General features: G+C 47.0%; 1 protein-coding gene across 6 annotated transcripts in view; it reads left to right on the top strand.

The window, feature by feature from the left end:
• RRBP1 (ribosome binding protein 1) overlaps positions 1-17,608 on the top strand; it is a 79,165-nt gene that overhangs the window by 38,446 nt on the left and 23,111 nt on the right. For all 6 annotated transcript variants that reach the window (XM_045832813.1, XM_045832814.1, XM_045832811.1 and 3 more), the window contains exons 3-4: positions 11,796-11,944; positions 13,163-13,285. In XM_045832813.1, coding sequence (XP_045688769.1) covers positions 11,796-11,944; positions 13,163-13,285 — 272 coding nt within the window. The remainder of the gene's footprint in view (positions 1-11,795; positions 11,945-13,162; positions 13,286-17,608) is intronic.

Genomic DNA, 17,608 nt, shown 5'->3' with positions numbered 1-17,608 from the left:
AGACTTACTGTCCCACCAGAGTCACCAAAAACTACCTGAACAAAACAGAGTTTTGGCTGCCTGTCACAACAAAAGCCAAACTCGTGAGGTAGGTGCTGGTGCAAAAGAAGAGAGGTTGTATTCAGGGGTTGCGTGACCTGGGAGAGTGGTGGACTTCCACCCCAAAGACCATCTCAATCTTCTTGCTCAAGCTGGAGGTTCTTATAGGGATAGGGAGGGGAGGGCTTTTTTCATATCCAATCATCTTTCTAGATTTTGGTGCCCTTTGGGGCCCTATCCATTCATCTTTCTAGCTTTTAGCACCCTCGGGCTCTGTCTATTCATATTTCAAGCTTTTGGCCCTCTCAGTGTAAGAACTTCCCCCTGCTACCCTCTTGGCCAATTGGGGAGGCTCCCCAGCACTCCACCTATAACTGTTTGCAGTAATAGGAGGACCTTTATGCCTGTGTGAAACTACACAGCAGCTCAACTGATGTGGTATAAGATAAAATTTGAAGAGGAAAGAAGCACCATGGTCCAGGAGAATAACAATTAGATATTACAGATAAAATGTGGTTATTCCAAAGTTCACTTAGTAGTTTATTATTCTTCCAGCCAAAATTTCAATGGAATTTTTCCCTCTTGACAAAACTATTCTAAAAGTTCCATCTGGAGGGAAAAATAGATAAGATTATTGGATAGTTTTAAGTGGCTATTGGAAGGCCAGTTTTGTGTGATGTGTGAATATACTCTGTATTCCCAAACTATTGTAAGTACAAGTAGGGTGCTGGCCCAGGGCCAGCCAGGTGTGGGAATAAAATGGTTCTGAAGTAGACAGCATCATCCCTAGGAACTACAATGAGGGAAGGGAGCCTCATTTCAGAAGGGAGGAGAAATGTTGAGGCAGTGATCTTGGGCAGTATGTTTAAGATTTGAAAGAGTCTGCCTACAACTCTCTAAAAATGTAAGGCTTAGATGAACTAGATATACAGTCATACCTTGGTACTCGTTGCCTTCAGAACTCATCAAATTCCATACCCATTGCATTTTGATGAGAAAAAAATGTTTCAGCACTTGAAGCTTGCTTGCTTGGGACCTGTCGTACTGGCAAGGACTTTTATGAAGTCAAGACACTGCCCTGTAAGAGGAAATGCTTCATCATTTGGTACTCAACAGTTTTGGCACTCGTCATGAGTTCTGGAATGAATTAACAATGAGTACCAAGGTATACCACTGTAATTGAAAAAGAAATCAAACCCTAGAAAATATAAAAGACAGCCAAAATTAGTATTGATCAGCCTAGACGCTGGGAGGTTATCACTGCAAGGGTGCAATACGGAGCTCTTGGCTACAGAAATCACCATGTGGGATAGTCAGAAAGGACCAAAATGAAAATAGCCACAAGAGGTAATATGTATGGCTGATATGACACCTGGAAGGTGAATTTCTTTATTCTTTAGGGTGTCTTGAGAGTCTGAAAGCATGGGGAAGTATTTTCATGTTCTTTATTTTACTTTTATTTATTTATTTTTAAAGATTTTATTTCTTATTAGAGGGGAAGGAAGAGAGAAAGAGAGGGGAACGTCATTGTTCAGGGGAAGCATCAGTTGGTTGCATTTTGCATGCCCCCAACCGGGGACCTGGCCTGCAACCCAGGTATGTGCCCTGAGTGGGTATTGAACCAGCAGGCTTTTGGTTCGCAGGCCTGTGCTCAATCCATTGAGCTACACCAGACAGAGTATGTACTTTATTTTTTATTTCCCAGAATCTGCACTGTGCAATCTTAGCACTGTTTTCCTGGGGTCGATGTGTAAAGCCATCTTCAGGGCCCTCCAAGGTAGATGCAGCTCACTCCCTGCCCCCAGCTCCATGATTATGAAATCATGGGTTTTCCCAGGGGCTTATGAAATGGGGCTCATACTTCTCTTACAGTTACATCTTTTATGTGGAGTTTAGTGTTCCAGAATTAATCTGACTCATATTTAGCATTTGTGTCTAACCATGTTGCCAAGTGAGAAGCAAGCCACGTTCTTTTCATGCAGTTACATCTGATGTCCTATGAGGCTGTGGTCAGCCCCAGCTGTCTGCCTTTGACATTCTGGCCCTCCAGCTGGGGTTGAGCTTCTCTGTGTCTGTAGAGGGCCTGTCCACCTCCAGCATCTCCAGGGCTTTGTGTGCCCTGGAGAAGGGAACTTTGGGCACAACTCTGAGTGGGCTGACTGGCCCAGGGTGTCTAGAAACTTGGGGACCTAGAGATGAAAGTAGCCTTGGTGGCTACTTTCACGTGGGGGAGGTGGCCTGATGACCATAGGGAGGCACTTGGGGAGTAGATTCTGGGTCACTGGAGTGGAGCAGGCCACGAAGGAAGTTCTTCCACCAAATCAGAACACCTTAACTCAGATGAAAGAGGTACCTCAGGGTCATGAGATTTTGACCCCAAAGAGCTAGTGCTAGGACTGTGTTGTCCACTATGGGAGCTGCTAGTCACATGGGGCCATATAAGTTAAAACTCAAGTCAGTCAAAAGTTAATAAAATGAAGGATTCCATCATACTAGCCACATTCCAAACATTCAGTGGTCACACGTGGCCATCAGCTTCCCTTTTGGATAGTGCATATGAAGAACAACATCTGCATCAGCACAGTAACCTCTGTTGGATAGCACTGCTCTAAACAAGAGTCACTAGGAAGAAGGTGGCCCCGTGGAAGTAAACATGTCTTTGCAGCCCTGTGCTGGAGCCATGCAGCTTTCTCTTTGTTCTGTCTGCTTGTGTTCTGAGTGGGGTGGGGGTTGAGCTCCACGTTAACCTGCATATCACAGTGTGATGTGATGAGTGAGGTCATGGAGGCTGGCCATGACACGTGACAAATGAATGGCAAAACCTACCCCAGAGCTGGGGTCCACCAGAGATGGGGTCACTTCCTTAATCATCACCAGGTTGACCCACGGGGGTCCTCATTGACAGATGCTCAAAAGGGGGGCCTGGCAGGTATGGAGGTAGGCACAGAACATGATTCTGCAGGTCCAATTTGGAACTACTCTAGAACTTCTGATCTAATTTTGCTACAAGAGCAAATCAGGGCCATGTGACAGCTTTTACCACTTGTCTGTGGCCAGATTTGACAATGAACACCTGCCTTCCTAATCCTTGCTTTTTAAAATTAGTTATTGTGTAATATGTGCTTCTAGAAAACAAAATTCAAGAAATATAGAATCATGGAAGGTGAACATTGAAAGTCTTCCTTTCTGCTCCATCCCATTCCCACCCACTTCCTTGGGGGAGCCCGGGGAATACTTCACTTATCACATCAAATGCACAGATGGGGCCTGCAGTGCACACAGCTTTGGAACTGGCTTTCATTACTTACAAGTGTACTAGTAACATCTCTACTGGTTTGCCACTTTCCATTGTATGAATGTGTCATTATTTAAGTGACATTAAGTAGTGTGCAGTTTTTTTGTTGCTAAAATTAATGCTGCAGGGATGTGTATGTTGTTGTGTAAGTATCTCTAGAAAGTAAACTCCTAGATATGTGATTGCTAAGTCAAAAGGCAGGTACATTTTTAACTTAAGACAGTACATCACTCTTCAAACCCATTTCATCCTTTACCTTTGTTACAGAGTGCAAGAGGCCCTCATGAGTGTTTCTGTTACCCTTTGTCTGACTAGACTACTCGTGTGGTACTGTGGAAATGGGGATCGTTTCAGGGGAGCATCATGAACCCTGGTGTGGAACAAGGAAACATACTTGCTTATGAAACAAGGCACAGATTCTTGTCTCAGTGTTTGGAGAAGAGGGAATTTACAGAACCATAGAGAAGTGGAAATTTTCCAGAACTAAAGCTTCTAAGCATTTGCAGTGCTGTGCAGGCCTCTCTGGTTCATTCTCTGATAGTTACCTCAGCACTTGTGCATGGTGCTTATTAGAAAGGCCATGTTTCTTTCACAGGAAGTGTGTGGATGTGGTGGTGGTGGGTTTTTTTTTTTTTTTTTAATTCTATTTTTGTCCTCAGATTTAGTCTTTGCCTGCATTATTATGCTGACCTGCCTCCCTGCACCTAGTGTGTGCTAAGGGGCCTGTTAGCATTACACTTTTAGGAAAGCTGTGTTTCAGGACCTGAAAGTAAGTCCAGATTAGCACAGAGTGGGTCTAGGCCTGGCTATACATACCAAAGACTTAGCCTTGGGAAGTACAGGATGCTTGTTCTGGAAATTCCACATTTAAATGGGCTTTAGAACATTGGACTTGGTTTGTGAGGTGTAGCAGCTGATGAAGGCTGAAGCCAGGTAGGTTCCCTAGGCATGGCCCTCCTTTCTTGGATGGTGGGCTGGCTTTATGCCTGGTACGCTCCCCATCTGCAGACATGGGCTGTTTATCTGGGGCTAAAAGGCCACCATGACAGAGCCCAGGGAGCCCACTCACTCCCCAAGAGACACAGCTTCTACAGCCCCACGATGACCATGTTGACAGACACACACACACACTCATATGGAGAAAGAGGCCATCTTTGGGGGACAGGACTGTAGATAAATCTCAATATCTTTTTTTTACCCTTCTGTATTTCCCAGCTTCCTGTAACATGTTATGAAACAAAAACTCCGCTATTTGTCTGAGTCAAATAAACAGGCCCTCATTGTACCAAACAGAACTCCTGTCCTTCCAGGCGCTGTGAGGATATCCAGCCCTGATCAGAGGCCCCCTGAGCATCCTCTGAGCAATGGGAAAAAATCCTTGCTCTTTGGGGGGACCACGTGGAAGAAAGAAAGTTGCCAGTTCTTCTCAGGCTTATCCTTGTCTTGGGCATCCACTAGATGGTCACAAACTGAGCTAAGAAAGAAATTTTAAGGTGGGCCCTGCTTTTGCGAAGCTGACAGTGTCCCAGGGGCCTGGATGCTCCATGTTTTGTGCAAGGAGGCTTCACCGGGCTGCTTCTACCTCTGCCACAGCAGGTGGAAATACAAATAAGATCATATGGTATAACCTAATCAGTGGGGCAGTGTTACTAGAGGTCAAGGGAAATGGAAAGAAATTTTCAGACTTACCAGGAATACTTTACTCAAGGTGTTTGTAGCTTAGCAGTGGCCTCATCTAAAAACCGTGTAACTTGATAAAACTGCCACTTCTTCCTTCCTCCTATTCTACCTCTCCTCCCGCCATGTTGTCCTTTGTGCTGTGGGCTTGCTGTGTCTGAGGTGTGGTGCTGGGTCACCACTGGGAATGTGATACCATTGTTCTCAACCAGATGTTTGGTTAGGTTCATGGTTTATGAAGCTCTTTTTCATGAATTTATTCCCCTAACATTCTGAAAGGTACATTGACATTTTTACCTGTTTCACAAAAGCAGAAACCAAAGCCCTGAAATCAAGGGGCCGGCAAAATAGCAGGGCAGGGACCAGAGCTAGAGCCTGGGCCTCTATCTGTAGCACCCCTTTAGGGCTAGAACAGACAGGTGTGTGTTGAGAATAAGTTTGATACTCTTTCTTTTGAACTTAACTCAATTTTTCAGGTCCTGAAGCTCTGAAGAAATCTCCGTAAGGCTTTTGAGCCTTTATTCACTTTCTCTTAAGTTCTTCAAATCTAGCTCTTTTCTTCTTTTTAAAAAGAACAAAAGCATCCCTTAGAGAAGCAAGCCAAGTAACAATGTGGTACTGCCATGTCTTAAAGAAGCTAAAGATGATGTTCATGTTTCGAATATAAATTGTGGGTGTTTTTTTTTTTTTAATTTGGAGAAAAAAACAAGTGTAGTGTAATGAGAAAAATAAGTCATGCAATTTATAGAATTTTAAAAAATTCCATTAGACATCATTAACAGCACAATTTCTCAGTTAACAGATTTTTTTTTTCTCCAACCAAAGGAAAAGGCCTGATTCAAAGGCCCCATATAGTATTGCTCTTGACATTATTTATACTTCATTCCAGTGCAATTAAAATGCCAGATGTTAGTGTCTATGGCAGTGAGGGGATGAGTGCACCCAGTCATGAGGGCAGAACAGCCCCTGCACAGTGCTGGGCTCTGTGGCTGAGCTGGGCTTGGAAAGCCTACCTCCGCTATGGAGGATGGATGAAGATGGCAGGGACTGCAACCACTGCCATTGATGCATTTCATCAAGGGCCTCATTAGTGTTGCTTCTGCACAAGCCCAGGAAGACCCTTTCCTGTCAGTGAACATGTGGCTAGTGGGGAGGCCAGTGGCAATGCTGCCCCAAATTTTGCTTTTCTAGGGATGGGTGCACCTGCTTCTGTGATTCGGGGAGACAATCTCTGAACTTGGGGTCTGTAGGAGTCAGGGCTCGTCTTCCATTGCTAAATGATAAGATTGTGTGGTCCTAGGCTTCAAAAAGGAACAGGGAAGCCCTTCTTGGGGCCCTGGGGCCTTTGACTGGAGTTTGGCTCAAGTGACTGGGGATGTCAGCCTGGAAGGTACCCTGAGATTGGTGTCTGACTTTCTGTTGGGGGGCCATGCAAGGCCCTTTGACCTAAGCTGTTGGTGTTGCCCTGTGCGTGGTCCAGAGGCAGCAGCCACTCTGCCTGCATCTGTGCATCTGAGGCCTTCAGACTTGTCCAGACATTCTCTGACAAAATGAGTGTCTTTGCCATTGGTGTTCTTCCCCAACCCCCAAGACAACAGCCCTTTGGCAGGTTCTGCTGTCAGAGTCACTGGGTTGGTACCTGGTCCTCTGTCTCCACAGCTTGGCTTCTTAAATACTCTCAGGCTTGGTCCATGGCCCTGGGCTCTTCTCTGATCTACCTGTTGCCAACCTTGTTTCCTTAGGTGTGCTGGAATAATTTTCCCAAAATGCAAATGTTGCTCACTTCTAGGCTTTGCTTCTTGATTATGGAATAAAACCCAGACTCCTGGGGCCTGTGAAGGCTTGGATGTACTCTGGCCTCACTTCCTGCACTCTGACTAGCAAGGCCCCTTGCAAGCCTCCGTGCTGGTCCTGTGCTGCACCTCTTGCTGAAGCCCCAGCACTTGCCTTCTCCTTATCCAGTAGTATTTTGCTTAAGTATCCCCTGTTTAAATGTTATTCTGGTGTTGGTGCCATAGTTGCTTCTGCAGTGATGCACAGTCCCCAAGTTCCCTCTGTGTGGCTCCATTGTGTGTTTGCCTTCTCCATTTCCTCCATCACCTCCGCCTGGGTTAGCTGGCACTTCACTCCTAACTTACCTTTCCAGGCCTAGCCTTTTGTAGACTGCCAGGTACACAGTAGGTCCATATTATGTGTATGGAGACCACCTGGACCTGCCTGCCTTAGGCACAACTGTCAGTCACCTGAAACAACAGCTGGAGTTGACCTAGAGCCCATTATAGGGCTGTGACAATAATTTCTTCTCATTGATCATCAGCTGTCTCAAGCTCTGGAATTACTTCCTGGAGCAGAGCAGTACCAATGTCCTCCCTGTTGGTTGAGTAAGCTGGGCATGAACAGTGCCAGCAGTGTTCAGGAACTGGAACTGGGAAGGGGTATGATGCTGAAACAGTGCTAAACTATGGAACCCCATGGGTCTCCTTTGGCTGGAACCTGGCCACTGGGGATCCTGGTAATGATGTAGGCAGAGAGAAAATTCTCCCCGAAGGACCCCACTTCACTGTGAGAAAGAGATTCCTGAGTGCTTTTTTTTTTTTTTTTCCAAGATAAGTTTAATTTTAGGTGATTAAGACTCCCAGTGTGGTTGTGAAAGGGAACGTAGTTTTGGAATTTGAAGCATTATGCACATTATCTGAGCTCTACTTGCTTCTTGGCTGAGAGCCCAGGGAGGCAGAAGGCTCCTCATCTACCTATATGTTCTGCCCCTTTAACCTCCTGAGTGAGGACAGTGGTACAAAGCAGGAGCCAGCCTGTGGTGCTCTGTCCACTGAGGGCTGGCCCTTGGACACCACCTTTATATATCTTCTATTCTGTTGGTAGGAGTAGGAGAAAAGGCAGAATTGCTTCAGCCACCCTGAGCTTCTGCCTAGGTGCACTGTCTGGGGAAGGGTCAGGGTCTGGGATTCTCCTGTGATTGGGGCTTGAAGGTGGCCCTGTGGGTGGGTTTTGCAGTACTTTATCCTGTGCTAAGCATTGTTCAAGTACATTCCAGTGAGGCTGTGAGAGAGGAACAATTAACTACCCCCATTTCACATATGAGGAAACAGGGAAAGAGAGGTGAAGCCACTTATTCAGGATGAACCCGCAGGAAAGAGCTGAGCTGGAATTTGAGCCCAGGCCACCAGGGGCCTTGTTCTGACCGTGATGTCTGTACCCAAGGGCAGAGATAACCTAAAGGCTGGACCTGATCCATAGATGTTTGTTCAGCCTCACAGTGGTTTTCTTTATCTATTTTTAATTGAGTTAGCTGTCAGCACAAAGGTCAGGAGATAACACATAAAAATTTCTTGTCTTGCTCTCCTAAAACAAGTCCACAACTCAGAAGCTTCTGGTTCAGATCATAGGAACATGCCCATGGCCATCTCGCTCCAAAGAGGCTTCCCCGTGCGCCCAGGCCTGTCCGATCCCTGCCAGACAGGAGCCTGGATTACTCCAGAGCTGTGGGACACTGGCCCTTCCTCTTTGCTCTCCTGCTACCTCATTTCTTCCTCAGGCCTCCCTGTCCTGTTCCTGGTATTTCAGACTCACCAAGGTAGGCAAAATTAGCTACAAGAGCAGGCCCTCAGTGAGCTGATCCTACTAGATTTCACTGCCTCACGATTTTTGTGAAGTCTGTGGTATAACAGATTAGATGTTGAATCTTTGACAAATTTATTTTGGTGCCTTAAGATTTCACAATACCAAGGATTATTTCTAGTATTCCAAGTATTTGCTAGAGACATGGGGTATATGCCTACATGTAGCGTGCCTGTCTCCCAGTTATGGGTCCTTCATCAATGTGGGCTTAGTGCCGCTGGTATGGTGAGAGGATCTTGAAACCTGGAAATAAATGTGACCCTCACAGAGGTCCAGAGTTCTGGTTCCTACTTCCAAGTCCTTTTTTCTTTCAGTTATACTTCCCTTATTTGGGAGGCATAGAGACAGTGCCATTCTTACCTAAAAGACTTAATGAAAAAATGTAAAGTCATGGCTCTATTAAAATCATGTAAAAGATAGTGTTTGTATGAGGTTGGAGAAGGCCATGACAGTTTCTGGGAGGGGAGTGGGCAGGGGGAATTAAGTTTTGCTGTACATAGCTTTGGATTGTTTCACTTGTTACAAGTTTTTATTACTTAATTCATTAATATATAATAAATTTTAATATATTTACATTATATCATTTTGTTAAAGGTATATTAGAATGACACTGTCACAGAACATTCTCAGAAATGGTTTATGGACAGGGTGTCTAGACCTCCAGGAGGGAATGAACATTTGTCAAGACTACTGTGGTGATGGCTGTGAAGGAAATGACATTTCACAGTGAAGTGCAGTTGCATTACCTTGATGTCCCCTTCATCCCAGCAGGGTAGTAGGGGCCTTAGGGGCCTACAAGATGGTCTTCAAGGAGAGTCTTCTGGAGCAGCCTCAGCCCCTGGTCACTCTGAAGCCCCTGTGGGGATGAGGGCTACCAGAGGACTTCAGCAGGGAGTGCCTTGTAGATCTCAGGGCTGGAAAGGAGCAGACTGGCCTGTCCAATGGAAACACAGTGTATGTCACAGATGGAGTTTAAATCTTCCTAGTAGCCACATTTAAAAAGGCAAACAAATGGAATTCATTTTCTTTTAACCCAGTTTACTCCAAATATTATAATTTCAACATAAAATCAAGAGAAAATTATGACAGATTTTATATATTTTTATACATCTTTGAAATCCACTGTATACCCCCACTTGTAACACATCTCAGTTCACATGACCACATTTCAGGTGCCCAGTAGCCCCATATGACTGGTAGTCAGTGTACCAGGCAGTACAGGAGTAGACCTTCCTGAGTGAGAACAGGAAATTGTTTGTGTAGTGATCAGCTTCAGGGAGTCTGTCTTGCCCAGTCTTACGCCAGGGGTGCCTTTGAAACAAATGGTCCTCCTGCTGGAAAACCCTGGCAGTAAATGTTTGTGTAACAGGCCAAGGGAGGAAAGCAGGAAACTTGTAACTCAAAATGCTAACAGTGGGTTTTTTTCCAGATAATGAACTAGAGAGTGTGTTGTTGTTTTTTTTTTCCCCCTTTTGGCTTAGCTGTACTCAGAATTTTTTCTAGTGTTCATAGGTTTACCATTAAAATCACTTTATATTATATATATATATATATATATATATATATATATATATATATATATATATATATATATATATATATATATATATATATATATATATTTCAGTGAAAAAACAGAAGGCCGAAGGGTACATACTTCCTTCCCCCATGCACTCACCCATATTCATGACACCCTTCAGCTCTTAGGCCTTTAATGTCACTGTGGTTATTTCTAAACTCAAGGTTCACCAAGGTAATAAGCTCTAAAATGAAGGTGCTCGTAGCAACCAGCTTGCCCCTGTCCCACAGTCCCCTTATTTAAGCTATTGTGCTTACTGCATGACTTGTGATGAAAATATTGTGACTAGTTGGTGAAAATATTGTGACAAGCTAGTGAATTTAGGGTTGCCATGGAAGCCTTCCACATTCATTGTCCTCAGTGAGATGGGCTTAGCTACAGGGGCCACTGCAGGTCGGCCTGTTTCCTTGGTTTCAGCTCATTTTTGGCCTGTCATTCAGCCATGGTGCAAATTTGAGCCTCAGCATAAATATTGCCCAGGCATTTCAGGCAGGGATCCTACCAGATGGGGCATCTCAGTTTCTCCTTTCTTGCTTTGAGAGCCTGCAATGAGAGCAAAGTTTTTTGGGGTGGTGACATCAGGATTGTTTCCCAGGTGACAGCTGGTTTTTGGCAAATGGCTCTGCCTCCTCCAGAGGTCACTAATGGTCCAAGGAATGGGCAGGCCCGTTCCTGAAGAACCCAGTCTGGCCTTCCTTCTCCTAAAATGTGCCTAAGCTTCCTCGAGGGAGAGCTGGACATTATGTTTGAACCTGGGTGTGTGGGAGGCAGCCTCCTTTTCCCTAGAGCATCAGAGAAGCAGCAACCTTGGGGACATGGGGCTTTTGCTTTCCATGCTTCTCCTGTGACTCCAGAGGTGTGGCTGTAGGCTTCTGTGTTTGTGGGAAATGACAGGCTCACTGCTCAGTCAGGACCCACAGGCCATAGGGCGTGGTCATGCAGAGACCTGCTGGGCTGTTTGAGAAAAGAAGGAAAAAAGAAGGATCCTATCTGAGAAAAAAGGGAAAAATACCATTGTCTTGATTAATTGTGTTCATTTTGATGACAAGGGTAAGGAGGATCACCCCCAACCCAGGAACTCCCCACCTTTCTTTACCTGGGCCCCCCCTTTGGCTGTCTTTCAGCTGCAGGGACCTCAATTATTCCATTTCTGAGCACAGACTGTCCCCAATTGATGATGGTTCCACCTATAGTCTTTCAACTTTATGATGATTCAGAAGCAATATGCATAATGAATTGCATGAGATATTCAACACTTTATTATAAAACGGCTATGTGTTTGATGACTTTGCCTAACTGTAGGCTAATGTAAGTGTTCTGAGCACATTTAAGGTAGGCTAGGCTAAGCTGTGATGTTTAGTAGGTTTGGTGTACTAAGTGCATTTTTTACTTAGATATTTTCAACTTATGATGAGTTTGTTGGGATGTAAACCCATCATAAGTCAAGGAACCATACCCCCAGGCAACTGGACAGAGTGCTTGGCTCTGACTGGCCCCTGCTGCTTTGGGGTAGGACAGGCTTGGTTGTTTGTGTCTGTGTATAAGTCCCTGATCCTTCTGTCTGCACAGGGCCCCCGGACACTGACAGTCCTCTCTACCTCCCCTACAAGACGCTGGTCTCCACAGTTGGAAGCATGGTGTTCAACGAGGGTGAGGCCCAGCGGCTCATTGAGATCCTGTCTGAGAAGGCTGGTGTCATTCAGGATACTTGGCATAAGGTGAGCTCACCCTCCCTGACCCACATTCAGTGGTCTCTGCAGCTGACCTGGGTGGTTGTCTCTTCCCCCTCCCTCTCAGGGACTGTGAATTGTGGAGGTTACTCGGTCCCGGGGCTGGCCACTCCTGGCTTGCCAAGCTGCACAGGGAATATCCTCCACATAATTTTCTTGGCAGAACCCTGCTGCCCTTTCTCAAGCAGAGGCTGCATAAATGACCCTGCAGATCCTTTGGCTTCTGCCACAGCCTAGCCATGGCCAAGCCACTGAAACACACAGAGCCAGTGCAGAGCTCTGAGTTATAGGGAGCCTAGGGGTGGAACACAGGAGCTGGGGCCTAGCTGGTTTGAGGCCAGGGTTCCGGTGTGTAGGGACACACTGAGTAAGGGAACCCTGTAATGGGCCCAGAAGTACCTTCCTCCTGCTGTTGGCCAGTTCAGAGGCTGGCACCCACCCTCTGGTACTTTAGCGAATGAGCTGCCACCAGGAAGTGCTGTTTATTTGACCCTTAATCAGAAGTAAAATTGTAGGTAATTTTGATAAAGAATTTTGTGGCAGCTTAATGGTTAGAGATGTTGAGGAGTGTCTTGAGAGGCTAGTGGGGGTTCCTTCCCTCTTGACCCTTGCTGAGCTGTGATGTGTCATGTAGTCTCAGGGAATTGCTTATTCAGCATGGGGGTGGGGAGGTGGCAGTGGCAGGAGGTGTCCTGGCTGTGAGTGGCTGGAGAAGGTCAGGATTTTTTTTTTTTTTCTCCAAGGAGAGGTCTTGACTCAATTTAGGCTTTTGTTCCCAGAATATACTTTCCCTCCCATGGCTCTTATGCTTCAGCTAATGGCTATGGGCTGCACACAGCATCTTAGAGGTGGGCACTGAACCAGAAACAATGATCAGTGCCCCTCAGTGGGGCAGGAAGAGGACCTGACTAACATTGACTCAAGTTAATGGGAAACACCATGCTCCTAAAAACTACCTCAAAGATCTAGTGCTTTTGCCAGACAGCTTCTGTACATACGGGTCCTGGAGGCTGTGTTGCTAAGGCAGGGTGCTTTCGCCCAGAAGTATCTGGAGTCAACATGGCACCTGCTCATCGTGAAGTTTCTGTTCCCACTTCATGAGGACACTGCTCTTTTCCTGGGTCGAAGTCTGATTGCTGGGTTGGGAGGAACAAACCAAGTGTCTGTCTATACCTTCTGTTAACATGGCTCTGTGGACATTTCTAGGCCACTCAGAAGGGTGACCCTGTGGCAATTCTGAAACGCCAGCTGGAAGAGAAGGAAAAGCTGCTGGCTACAGAGCAGGAAGATGCAGCTGTTGCCAAGAGCAAACTAAGGGAACTCAATAAGGTATGGCTGAGGGCATGCCCTGTCCCGAGAGCCCCTGGATTGTGGGGTTCTTACACTGTAGCTCCTCGCTCTGGCCTGTCTATTCTAACTGCCCGTCAAACCAGGGTGCACTGCGACTGTGTGAAGCCTGAGGCCAGCCTCTGCAGCCCCTGTGGAGCTCTGCGGGGTAGTGGCTCCCTTCTCACAACAAAGAATGCAGGAACATTGAGTAGGGTTAGGGTCCTCAGTGTGTGCTGGGGTGAACCATAATGTCACTGGCCTGCCCCACAGTGATGGGCCATTGTTTTAGAGTCTACACCCTGAAAAGAGGATGGGCACAGTTGATCCACAATTGTTTTCCTGAGAATTGGAGGAAAAATATGTGGGGAGGTGGGCAGAAGGGCTGCTTTTCTCTGTTTCCTGATGTCTGTGAGGTGATCCTGCAGGGAAAGCCTGGCTCCTCGTGTTAGGTGATGGCTTGGTGTGTTAACATCTGTCCTCAGTGAACAACAGTTGAATAAGTCAGGACATATGCACAAAGGACTGTTCTCTCCCTGCCAGAACTCACTGAGGCTTCTCCTCTCTGCTTCTTCTGAGGAGAGAGTTGTGGTGCCCCAGCCCAGGAGCTAGGTTTTCCCAGTAAAATGCTGAGCATTGCTCTTGCCCTCTCCCTGTTTACCTGCCTCCCTGCTGGTGCAGTGGGTACAGGAAGGTGGCCTGTGCTTCAGAATGCCCCACAATGTCTGGGCTACAGCCTCTCCTCTGGACACCTCTATTTGCTCATTTGAGAAGAATTGGAAATGAGTCAGCCTGAGCTTTTGCCTTACATTGGAGGGATGCAGCTCCAAGCCAAATGGGAAAGTTTGTGTGGTAGGGGACAGCAGGAGTAGAAGATGAGCCTTTGACTTCTTACACTTGGTTAATGCTCTGCCCAGGAGAAGGAAAGAAAAAGGCAGTTGTCTGTAGTCTGTAGTAGAGTTTGGTTACTTGTGCCTGGGAGGAAGAGAGCTCTCTCTCAAGACTTTTCACATGTGGCCTTCACTTGAGCCTATCTTGGGTTGTTAAATACAAAGTGGCTGGAGCCATTCATCCTACTCCCATGTGCCAACTGAGAATGTCTCTTCCTGTTAGATGTGCCATATTGTGTCCTATGCCAGGAGCATTTATACCATGAAAGTGCTACAAATCAGAACCCTCCTGCCTGAAAACCAGCTGACCAGCACACTCCTGGTTAAGAGTCTGTGGTTTCAGGAGCCATTCTTTCATATCCTCTTTTGGACAAACTGAAAATTTGTTGGTACTCCCAAAGTAAACTGAGAGGAAACAGGAGTGAGTGTTCCCATAGCTGGCTGGCCGTATGGTTGCCTGGCTGGTTGCTTGTGCCTGCCACCTTGAATTTAGGATGGGTTGCATGTAAGATGAATGAATAAAAGCAACATCTGACAGTGATGCTGGCTTCTCTCTTCCCCATTGCTGGTGTCTCCAGCCACCGGGGGGCAAGTGCTTCCTGAAGAAGGAAGTCCCTTAGATACTGACCCTTGTGTGGGACACTTACTGTTATCCCTCCCTGGTGGCTGCTTTACCGGATTTCCAAAATCACAGTGGCACTTAATCTACAGACACTCTCCTCAGGTCTAGATGCATTTCCAGCCCTCCCCTTGTAGATCTCCCTGGCTGCCAGCTGCAGGGGCTTGTGAGTTTTCATTACTCATCTCGCCCTCTGGGAATCCAGCCCTCCCTCCTCTGACTATATCCTCTTCCTTGCAGCCAGAAGAGGTTCTCTTGTGCTCTCAAGTGCTAATCTGATCCTGAGAGGCCTTCTTTAAGCACTGCCAGTGGCTCCTAATCTCAGACTCTAGTCTATATTCCTTTGGTCCTCCTCTTCCTCTTCCATTAGCCTCAAATGCCCTTCACTGCCTGACTGGCGGGAAATTTTTTCTCTGTGCTTGAAGACTTAATTTACTGGACCTTGGGAATCCTTCTGGAGCCCCCATTTTCTTGTCTCAGCACAGAGGTCATTGTTGCAGTAATGTGCCATTGCATCGGTCCCTGGTGACTCTTGCTGTCTTGCTTGGCTCAGCCGAACAGACTGCTTGTCAGCAAGTGGCTGTCGAGGCCTGAGGCCAGCTAAGAGGATACCCCTGATGGTTATTGCATTGCCATCTTTCCTCCCCATGCTTCTGGAACCCATGGGTGTTGGGTACCTGCATTTCTCTGTTGGGAGTTTTGGACAGAGCTGATGTGTTGACTTCCTTCTTGTCATATTTCTTAGTCCACCACCACTGAGGAAAGTTATATAAGAAACTAAATTACTGAAAATGTGCAAGTTCCTCTTAATTCCCCACAGGAGCTGGTGAGAGGGCTAGGATCTGCTTCCCTCCCCACGTTTTCTTTGTCCTTGTGGTTTGTTCCCTGGACTGATCTATGCTTTGCAAATGGGTGAAGTGTTAGCAGAGTTGGGCTCAAGGACTATTTCAGGCACCAGCTGCAGGAGTTAATCACAGCCTTAGGCACCCCGAGATACCTCAGCCTTCTGAGAGTCTTCTGGGCATGGTTTGAGGAACCATGCATGGTTCTGGGGCAGCCCTTCTGGAAAACCATCTTTCTAGCTGTTGTCGTCTTAGGCACCAGGTACTCTGTCATGGGGTGCCTATCCTGAGGCAAAGCTCTGGACCAGATCCCATCCCATATTTGTTCACCTGGGAGATTGGGGTTTAACTTCACACAGTCAAGGAGCCCCTTAGGGTAGATGTGCTCCCAGGGGTGGGGTGGGAGACATTCTTGGTGGTAGACCTTTTTGATGGGAGCCACCTACTGTCCATGCCTCAGCAGGCCTTGGAAGCTCACACCAAGCAGAACCTATTCTTGGACTGGAGAGCAGAGTGCCATTTCTGAGCCAGCGGTGCTTGTGATGGTGCCCTGCCTCCTCTCCCAGCCCAGTCCCCACCACCACTGGGCATGCCTTTCAAGAAAATGAATCTGACCCTTGCAGCTGAATTAAGAATTTGAGAAGCAAGAAGAATCCTGGGATTCTGAGCTCTTAAAAGAAAAAGAAGCCAAGGAGGGTTAAACAAATGTCCTGAGGAAAAGCTGGTCTTCCTCTGCTCTTATAAAAAGCCCAGAGGTGAAAGGAAGGGAAATCCCATTGAATTCTGGTAGCCTTGGGATCCTGTTCCCAACAGGTTACCAGTTTTATGCCCTGAGCCCAGCCGGGTACCTGAAACTGCATGTGTCTTGTCCAGAGTGGGGAAGGCTGTCCCTAGACAGATACTTGGCACCAGTCTGTGGGTGTTCATTAGCCAGCAGAGATGGGCAGAGGGTGACCCACATGTAGCTGCACTACCTGCTGCTGCTGTGGCTCTGGGCGCTCTAGGGTCTCTCTGAGGTTTGGTTTTTTCTTCGAGGCCTGGATCCTGTTCTAGAAGGGGTCTCCCTGCATTGCTAGTGTGTGGCGTTTTGCTTGTGGGGCTGGCAGGGCATGTGTATTAGAGGAAGCTTGGTGAAACTTGGAATTCCTGCTAAATTGCCCTGTCCTACTTCTTGGGAGGTGCCAGGCCAGCCAGAGGAGTGAGGCACCTTGTCATTTCTCCCACTTTCTGGGACCCTTTTGGACTCACACAGCCCCAGGTTCCAGATCATCTCTACGATGTACAGTTGCTACCCTACCTGAGACAGATCTTCTTCCCAAGGCTCAGTGAGCTCAGCTTTAAACTGGGGATCAAGATCTTCATCTAAGAGAATCAAGTAAGACACCTGCTTATCCCAGAGGAAGTGTACAACATCAGCCACCCTTCCCATTTCTGTAGATAATCAGTGAAATGTTTCTGAGCCTGGACATCATGCTCCTGTGGGCTCTCACCCTGGGTGGAGCCAGGAGAAGGATTGTCTTCGAAAAGTGGGACCACTGGGTCCAAAGCAGGGGTCCCCAATCCCTGGGCTGTGGACCGATACCAGTCCATGGCCTGTTAGGGACTGGGCCATGCAGCAGGAGGTGAGCGGCAAGTGAGCATTTGAAGCTTCACTTGAATTACTGCCTGAGCTCCTTCCCTGCCCCCTCAATGCTTCTATGGGAAGATTGTCTTCCATGAAACCAGTCTCTGGTGCCAGAAAGGTTGAGGACCACTGGTTCAAAGGAATGCCAAACACACAGAACAGCTCTGGCACCCAGTGTCAACCCTGGTACTCCCAGCTCCTCTCCTGGCCTCCATTTCTATTCCTTCTGGGTCAGGAGGGACACTTTGGGCCTTTGGGGTGGGCCTTCCTGCAGCCCTAGCCTAGAAAGGGAGAGGGTTTCTCACTTTTCTGATTCACTGCCCAGGATGGAAAAGGGGCAAATCCTTGAGT

The sequence above is a fragment of the Phyllostomus hastatus genome, unplaced genomic scaffold (assembly GCF_019186645.2).
Source record: "Phyllostomus hastatus isolate PE091 unplaced genomic scaffold, TTU_PhHast_1.1 phas_contig_17, whole genome shotgun sequence".
Classification (NCBI taxonomy): domain Eukaryota; kingdom Metazoa; phylum Chordata; class Mammalia; order Chiroptera; family Phyllostomidae; genus Phyllostomus; species Phyllostomus hastatus.
Note: the sequence above shows the minus strand (reverse complement) of the source record. Positions and strands in the feature narration are given on the sequence as shown.